The sequence below is a fragment of the Elephantulus edwardii genome, unplaced genomic scaffold (genome assembly GCF_000299155.1).
Source record: "Elephantulus edwardii isolate Elephantulus edwardi_28Jun2011 unplaced genomic scaffold, EleEdw1.0 scaffold00288, whole genome shotgun sequence".
NCBI classification, from domain to species: domain Eukaryota; kingdom Metazoa; phylum Chordata; class Mammalia; order Macroscelidea; family Macroscelididae; genus Elephantulus; species Elephantulus edwardii.
Genome location: NW_006400038.1, coordinates 294,706 through 304,328, shown reverse-complemented (window position 1 = coordinate 304,328; position 9,623 = coordinate 294,706). Strand labels below are relative to the sequence as shown.

Here is a 9,623-nt window from a genome sequence, read left to right as displayed (position 1 = left end):
TTGGAAACAACCTAAGTGCCCATCAACAAACGAATGGATAGAGAAGCTGTGGTATATTCACACAATGGAATACTACGCTGCACTGAAAAACAAGGAACTCATGCAATAGTATTCAGAACGGGTGACCCTGGAGGACATTATGCTGAGTGAAATATTTCAGTCACAAAAGAACAAATACTGTAGTGCCACTGCTGTAAAACTGGAATGACATCAGGGTTTGAGGAAGACTGAGAAAGATGGGATAAATTATACCGCATTGAAACAGAGGAGGGAGAGAATTGTTTAAAAGGGATATGTGATTTGGTATCACATGACAGCTGTCCAGAACGAAGGCTGCATAGTTAAGTGGACCTGGGGGTAGGGATTGTAAACAATGAAAGAATTTTTCTTTTACTTTTCAAAGAGAAGAGTGGGGGTTGGGGTGCAACAGTGAGCAAATGGAAACCCACAGTCTCTGTAAATTTTCATTAAAATAATAATAAAAAAACTTTTTTAAAAGAAAGTGATCCAACAGAGTGTGGAAATTATTGAATAATATCACATGCGAGCAAAATCCTGCTGAAGATTATCCAAAAGCAACTAGAACTGTACAATGACAGAGAACTATCAGTTCTGGGTTTAGAAGCAGCTGTGGCACTAGAGACATTACAGTCAATGTCAGGTGAATCTTGGCCAAATGCAGAGAGTACCAGAGGAACATCTATCTGTGTTTCAAAGATATCACATTGTGTAGATTGTAACAAATTGTGGCTAACCTTGAGGAGAATGGTAATTCCAGAACACCTGATTGTGACTGCAAAACCTATACTTGGACCAGGAAGTAGTGATCAGAGCAGAGCAAGGAAAACACTGCATGGATCAAATTCAGAAAAAAAATGTGTTAGGGATGTGTCCTGTCTCCATACATTTTCAATCTGTATACAGAAAAGATCATTGGAGGGAGCTCTGGTGGCCTAGTGGCAAGAAGTTGCACAGTTTGAATACACTGAGGAAGGAAGGGCAATCTCCTCCTGTACCAGTCAGATCCAGTTTGATGGTACACACACAAAAAATAATAATAATTTTAAAAAGATCATTCGAGAGGCTGGACTTTATGAGGAGGAATGTGGCATCAGGATTGGAGGAAGACTCATCAACACTCTGTGTTATGCAGATGATACAACCTTGCTTGCTGAAACTAAGAGGGCCTATAGTATTTGCTGTAGGTGGTTAAGGACTGTAGTTGCAATATGGATTGAAATTCAAGATCAAGAAAACAAAGATTCTCACCACTGGGCCAACTGGCAGCATCATGTTAGATGGAGAAGTGCTTGTTAACAATTTCAGCTTGCTCAGTTCCCCAATCAACACTCCTGGCACAAGCAGTTGGGGAAATCAGAAGACAAACTACATTAGGAAAATTTGTTGTCAGGGACCTCTCTAGAGTTTGGAAGAGCAAGGTTGTCAGTCTAGAGTCTAAGGTGCACCTGATCCAAGTCATGGTCTTTGCAATTACTTTCTATGCATCAGAGAGCTAGACAATGGCCAAGGATAACAGAAGAATTGATAATTTTTTATTTGAGTTGTGGTGCTGGAGAAGAGTTCTGAACATAAAATAGTTGGCCAAGAGAGCAAGTCTGTCCTGAAGATGGTAAAGTCAAGCTGCTCCTTGAAGGCAAGGGTTTTGAGACTCTGTCTCACATATTTTGGGCATGTAGCCAGGAGGCACCAGACAGCAAAGGAGAGGAAGACCCCAGATGAGACGGACTGCCACAGTAACTGGGGCAATGATGACAGGTGTATTGGAGGTGGTGTGACTGGCTCAGGACAGAGCAACGTTCAGAGCTGTTGAGCATAGGATCACTGAAGCATTGCTGACTTGACAGCACATACTAACATCTCCTAGAGACACCTCTGTGAAGGTTCTCTGTTCAGCAAAAGCTTCTCGATACTCTATATATGGCAAAAAAAACCCCTATTACCTTTGGAAAATTCTTCTCTTAAACAATTCAGAATGAACTAGCAGACACACTGTTAACAGAGCATAGAAAGTATCAGGGCAGTAGAGAGGCTGGTCCTGCTGGGCTGAGCCTACTTGAAAGGCACTGCAGGGTCACACAGTACCTAGCTGATCTCAAGTGCCTCTCCATGGGGTACACCTATCCTACAGATCCTTACTGTAACATCTGCAGGAAGGGAACACAGTTCTCCTGGTCTTTAAAGACTCACAACAAATTCAACCTCTAAATCTTTCTGCCCTGCTCCTTTCCAAATCAGGAACTTTATTTACTAAAATGCTACAGCAAAGCTACCCTGCCAAATCAAAATAAACTGAAAGAAAAAAAAACCACACACCAAATCAAAATGGTAATGGTTTGTATTTTGCTGTGTTTTCCAAATTTTACAAAATGAGCATATTTAACTTTTAAAATAAGTGCTAACAACGACCAAAAAAACCCCACAAAACCGAAACTAGTTGTTTCCCAAGGAAAAAAGTAAATGGGTTTTTTGGTTTTGTGTATGTGTACCATCAAATCAGATCCAGCTGGTACAGGAGGAGATTGCCCCTCCTTCTCCAGTGGAGCATCTGGTGGATCAAACTGAGTGCCTTTGGGATTGCAGTGCAGCTTCTTGCCACTAGGCCACCAGAGCTCTCTTGAAAAGTTTAAGTTCTGACATGAGCTTTGGTGCTGGAGAAGAGTACTGAGGGTACCACGGACTGCTAGGAAAACAAACAGATTCATCCTGGAAAGGGTCAAACTGGGCTGCTCCTTGGAGGCAAGGATTCTGAGGCTCCGTCTAACATACTCTGGACATGTTGCAAGGAGGGACAGGTCCTTGGAGAGGGACATCATGCTTGGTAGGGTGGAGGGACAGTGCAGAAGGGGAAGGCCCCCTATGAGGTGGATTGATTCAGTGATTGGGGTAATCGGGATGCGTGTGTCAGAGACGGTGCGATTGGCACAAGACAGAGCAGAGTTTAGGGCTGCTGGACATAGGGTCGCTATGAGTTGGAAGCGACTCGACGGCACAGAACAACAACATGGTATTAACAAAATGTTAATCTCCTACATAATAAAGATATAAAATAAGAAACACCTTGTGTAACATTTGACAAACAGCAAATAGTCTGAATGGAGCAGTGAAATTTTTAGTGATTCTAAACTTAGTTACAGAAGTATAGTCTTAATGTTAAGTTTCAACAAGTAAGAGAGAAATGAAAATAAGTCTGTTACAGAGTACACTGTTACCTTATACTGCTCCGGGACTGGTGTAGTGCACTTGTAGGAGTAATCCAAGCCCATCTCCCCGAAGGCCACAGCCTTAGGATGCCTCAAGGCCTGCAGCAGATTCCTCTCTTGACTCTCACTGTAATAGCGTGCAAAGTGAGGGTGACAGCCAAAAGCCCCCCAAACAAGGTCTTCCTTCAGCAGCTCCTCCCACAGGCAATCTGTGAGTGTCCGAGGATCACAGAAGTCAGAGATACAGCCCTGAAACTCCTTTGGGAAGGAGTTGCTGTAAATCTTTCTGAATTTGGTAAAGGTCCCTTTAAAAGATAACTTGGAGTAGAGCATGTCCAAATGACAATGGGTGTCAATGAATCCCTCCTCAAGACTTAGCTTCCGATGGCTTCTTGGCAGGCCACTGGATGCAGGTCTTTCACAAGGATATGATGTTATTTCCTCTTGGAATATTCTTTTCTCCTTTATCTCTTCATCTTCCAAACTTCTGGAAAAATGAAATGAACGTGAATTCTGGGACCTGCCTTCTTCAGTCACTTCCACATCCCTGCATGAATTCTGGGAGTTCACTGTCGATTTGGGGGAGTAATCACTCAGGAGGCGCCGGCTGCTCCTTGCCTGGGATGTGTCATTGCTGCTGTTGCCCACAGAGAAATAGCTGGAAGTCTTCGGACTCTCTGTCCAGCAGCTGGCATAGTCACACCAAGGACTACTGTACAAATGAGGTGGGTACATGACATAGTCAGTGGTGAAGGCTGAAGGCTCTGGAACTGCTGAAAGTTTCAGTGAGACTGGCTCTTCCTGAGAAAATCGGACTGCAGAGACCTCATCCACGTCTGACCAGTCACTTCCTGAAGAGGGGTGTTCTAGGACCACTTCCCTTTCTTTCTGCTGCAGAAGAGAAAAGAAATAATGCACCAAACAATAAAAACAGAAACACAAAGCAAAGAAATAATGAGTTAATCTTCTGCTCTAAAGATAACCTCCCATCCTCAGCCATCAGCAAGTGAGAAATTCTGGTTTGTTTCTCTGGCCACGGCAATGCTTTGCTTTTACCAGACAGTATACCTGGTCATTAGGTTTCCTCTTAAGGCTTACTCTACAGGTTCCAGCTGTGAATAGTCTTAAGATTAGCCTACAACCATGATCTCAAAATGCTATCACAATAGAGTTCTACCTGCATTTCCTTTGTGAGTGATGTCTGTTGAGAAAAACTGCTCTTTAGAGTACATTCTTATGGAGATTTTGGAGAAATCCTGTGTCTACCATCCCAAAATTGATGTCTTCAATATATTCAAAGTGAAAAACCACAAGAGTGATGGATTTAAACAGCATCTACCAATTGAACTAAACTCCCGCACTGAGGGGTAGAAGTCTATCGCCCCTTTCCTTGCACCTGGACCAACCTAACAGCTGTTAACCAACAGAATGCAGTGGAATGACAGCGTGTAACTGCCATGGCTAGCTCAAATCCAGCCTTGTAGCTGTGCCAAATTTTAGTTGTAGAAAGACACAATCAGTGTTTAGAAGTCTGAAGAGAAAAAATAAAAAAGAAGTCTGACCATCTTGCTAGAGAGGCTACATGTAGATGTACCATAACTGCTAAGACATCAGCTACTAGCCTCCTGAGAGCAACTCTGCCATACAGCTCAGCAGGGCTAATTACCAACTGCAGGCCCCACAACATCCGTATGAAACCATGTGAGAGACCTTCAAAAGAGTTAGGTCCAGCCTGCATTCCCTGACTCACAAAATGACACCAAAGTAAAGCAGCTGTTTTTGTGTGGTTTTGTGGTTTGTGAGGGTTTTTTTGTTTTTTCTTCCTTCTTAATGGTAGAGATTCCCTTGGAATCTCATTTTTTAAAAAATTTTTATTGCAATTTTAATGAAAGTTTACAGAAATATTGGATTTTCATTCATTCATTGTTGCATTTTCCTTCCTCCCTCCCTCTTCCCAGTTCACTTAAAAAAAAAAGCTTATTTATTGTTGCACAATTTCCTCTCTCTGTCCCTTCTTCTCCCCCTTAAAGCAGCTATTTTAAGCCACTAAGTAGCAGTGGTAATGGGAACTATTACACTTTGCATTAAATCCCCTTAACCCTGCTAAAACAAGGATGAAGAGCCTTTGTCTCATATACCCTGAGCATGTTATCAGAAAGGACTAGTTCCTGTGGAATGACATCATGCTTGGTAAGGGTCAACAAAGAAGGAAACTTTCAACAAGATAAAATGAATGCATGGCTGGAAGGGTGTCCTCTAGCACCGCACAGACCCAGGCAGCTGCTTTCACTGTTTCACAGTAACTGAGTCAGAACCAGCCTATACACAATCAGGATATTTCGCCCCCCCCCCCCCCCCCCCGCTCCTTCAGTAATGTATACCATACATCAAAAACAATGCCCAATCTACAACTAGCAGAGGATAAAATAGATGGGACCTTCTAAGAATCAAATCCCTATGCACATCCAAAAACTTCAACAGGGTAAATAAAAAGGGAAGCCACAGACTAGGAAAAAGTATTTGGTAATGACATGTCAGGTAAGGGACTGATATCTAAAATTTATAAAATACTCAAGCACCACAACCAGTTAAAGGTAAACAGCCCAATTGAAAAATGGGCAGAGGATATGAACAGACACTTCACCAAAGAAGACATTCAGATGGCAGACACATGAAGAAATGTTCAAAATCCCTAGCTCTAAGAGAGACGCAAATTAAAACAACTATTGTTTTGCAGAAACTGGGTTATATGAAAAATATGGGATCAGAATTGGAGGAAGATGCAGACTGATACAACCTTGCTTGTTTTAAATTCGGGATAAGACAGACTCAAGGTTGTATTTTGGTTCTCAGAGACTTGCTTTTATTTTTTTCACTTCAATGTGAACTTGAATATGAGTCACTGTCAATCTCTGTTCCACAGTCAACCCTTAGTCTTGTTTTGACTGCTGATAGTGTGTTTTTTTCACTCACGCTTTCTAGAATTATTGTCAGTCTGATTCTTGTGTAGTAAATCAAGTTAAGTCCATGTGTACCACCACTGTTTGTTTTTTTAAAAAAATGGTATTTGCAATGACTAAATCATTTATTTTAATTGTGCAAAATTCTATTATTCAATCTCCAGCCTCACTTCTGTCACCAAGTGCATATTTCCCAACTCCCACTCTTTTGTTTCCAACTTTAGCATTCCAGTTACCAATTATTATTAATGCATGTTGACTGTATATTCCGTCAATTTCAGACTGCAAAAGTTGATAGCAATTCTGGCTTCATTTTTGGCTTCACTGGTTGGTGCATACTATTATGTGCCACCCAGTTGACTCATAGTGACCCTATGCACAATAGCTCTTAACCCTGCCCTACTTGAGCAAATCTCCTTGTCTCTGACACACCAGTTACTAAGTAAATCCAGGGTTTTCCTCTCCTGCATTGTCCCTCCACCATTCCAAGCATAATATTGTCCTCCAAGGGCGGTCCTTCCTGGCAACAAGCCTTCAAAATCCTTGCCTCCAAAGAGCAACGTGGTTTCATTCCCTCCAGGAAAAACCCGTTCATTCTCTTGGCAGTCTGTGGTAGGTTCTCTTTTCTAGCACCACAACTCAAAGGCATTGATTCTTCAATTAATAGTTGTGTTAACAAGTCTATGTGAAAGACTTTACAAGTCTATCCTTTCTAGACTTTAGTCTATCTAGTCTATCCTATCTAGGCTTTACAAGTCTATCCTTTCACTCAGAATTGTACTTCAGGATAGATCTTCTTTTTTTTAAAAAAAATATTTTATTCTTTATTTGTGTGTACCATCAAATCAGATCTGACTAGTACAGGAGGAGATTACCCCTCCTTCTTCAGGAGAGCATCTGGTGGATTTGAACCACATATTTCTGGGATTGCAGTGCAGCTTCTTACCACTAGAACTCCCTTAGGCTAGATCTTGAAATGTTGTTTTTGACTACAAATGTACCACTATTGTAGTGTCTTTCAATCTGAGGGACTCTATTTTCTGAGATTACAAATAATAATGTTATACTCTATTATCCATAGGGTTTTCAAAGGTCTTTTATTTTAGAAGTAGATGGCCAGTCTTTCTTCTCAGTCAGTCTTAGTCTTAAAGCTCTGCTGAACTCTGTCTAGTATGAATGACCCTGCTGGTATTTGAAACACTAGTAGTATAGCTTCCAGCATCACCATACACAAGTCAACCCAGTACAGCAAACTGACAGACAAGTGCTGTACCTATAAATGCAAACTCTGTACAAGTAAGCTTATACATAAACTCTATATAATAAGCAGCAACACACAAATCAACCCCATTACAGATAATTGCTGTACCCAATAAAGCAAATCATAAAACAAATATGCATACATGTATCATAAACTAAACATGTATGCTATGGGAAATAAAAACCTAACTATTTGACCTGGGACAGTTGTCTACCACCCAGCAAAGACTGGAGTTGGAGTGCCTTTGTACAGAACAAATGCAATGCAGAGGTGGCTGAGTCTGACTTCCAGCCATTTCACAAAGGGGAACCGTCCCCATCAATAATATTAATAACATCAAACAGCTACTATATCAAACACACCACCCTCCTTGCTCCAACACCTATTTCCACCAATCAGTGGGTTCGATACTTGTACTTTACTCACAGTTGTGGTACCCAGAATGGGGTTTATTAGGGAAGAAAGTTGGAAAGCAGAGGAGGCAAAGAATATCACCCAATGCAAGTCTAGGCTTCAGCCCAGCTGTCCCAAGCCAGATTAACAGTGAAATACAATTTCCAGTTAGTAAAAGTCCTGGTTCAGTTCAGTAGCGTAAATCCCAATCATCCAGCAAAGTGTGCCTCAGAACAGTTACAAGTCAGCTTCTTCTTCGATCACTGGAAAGAACAGTGAAACTTTCAACAGTGTCCTTTATCTCAGAGCTCTTCTGGACACACCTTGCCACCGTTTGTTTCTCCACAGCAAAGCCAAAGTCTTGCCAAGTCTTGCCACCATAGTCTCGCTCTCACCAGGGTCTTGCTCCATTCTGCCTCAAGTCTTGCTGCTCAGTGTGTGAAGCACTCTCTCTCGCAATCTCTCTCTCTTATCCTTAGACACACAGTTGTTGACGATGTGCAAAGGCCATGTGTCTACCATTAAGACAGACAGAGACCAGAGGGGGCTAATGCTAGAAAAGCCAACTTTTAAGCTACATCACTATGCCCAATCAGGTCAGAGTTTCTACTCATCTAAGTGGTAAGATACATATAAATCAAAACCTCAATGAGGTGCTTGAAAACCTACTAGGTTAGTTATGATCAAAACAAGAAGTGTTAGGAAGGATGTGGAAAAATTGGAACCCTCATCTGTTGCTAAAAAGAATGAAAAACAGTACAGTTAAAAACAAATCAGCAGTTCCTCTAAAAGTTAGATGTAGAATTACCATGACTCCACTTTTAAGTATATATACAAGTGACCTGAAAGTAGGAATACAGATACTTACATGCTAATATTCAATCCAGTACTATTCATAAAAGACAAAATGTAGCATAAAATAAGAGTATTACTCAGCCATAAAATCCTGATACATGATACAATATGGATGAACCCAGAAAAACATTGTGCTGAGTGAAAAAAATCAGTTATAACAGGAGAAATATAATAAAATCCCATTTATTATTTAGAATAAGCAAATGCAGCTTATTAATGAAGCTTATAAGTGAGGCTTATTAATGTTACCAGAAGTGGGAGTGATGTTAGAAAAGAGTGACTATGTAAGTGTTAATAAGTTTTTTCATTATAATGATTAATCTGAAAACTTACAGTAGTCTTGGCTGTACATCAATAAACGTGTAAAATGCTGAACTGGAAAATATGTTATTCTATATTCTTATTGACACAATAAAAAAAAAATTCTTCCCTCTGGTTCAAGCCCTTGTGCTGCAGTTGTTCTAAGGCACCATCAAGCTGAGTACAACGCATGGCGACCCTATGAACAACAGCTTTGAACCCTGTCCTGTTCTGTGCCATCCTGATCATCTTTGATGCTATTGAGTCCTTTGCTACAGTCACTTTGTCAACAAACTTGTTGAGGGTGGTCCTCTCTTTCACTGACTCTCCAGCTTTCTGAGCATGAGTTCCTTTTCCAAGGAACAGCCTCTCATAACAACTTGTTCAAAATGTACAGCTGAAGCTTCCTCATCCTTGCCTCTAATGAATACTCTGGCTTCACCTTCTCCAATATTTGCTCTATTTGTCCTTTTGGCATTCCATGGGATATTCAGTACTTTTCAAATACCACAACTCAAGGCATCAATTCTTTGTTGTTGTTACTGTCGTTATGTGCCATCGAGTCGCTTGAGACTCATAGCGACCCTATGTACAACAGCCCTAAACTCCGCTCTGTCCTGTGCCAATCGCACT

General features: G+C 41.0%; 1 protein-coding gene across 1 annotated transcript in view; it reads right to left on the bottom strand.

Moving 5' to 3' along the window:
• Positions 1-9,623, bottom strand: part of TATDN2 (TatD DNase domain containing 2) — a 56,330-nt gene that overhangs the window by 20,244 nt on the left and 26,463 nt on the right. The window contains exon 4 of the mRNA XM_006900540.1: positions 3,231-4,112. Coding sequence (XP_006900602.1) covers positions 3,231-4,112 — 882 coding nt within the window. The remainder of the gene's footprint in view (positions 1-3,230; positions 4,113-9,623) is intronic.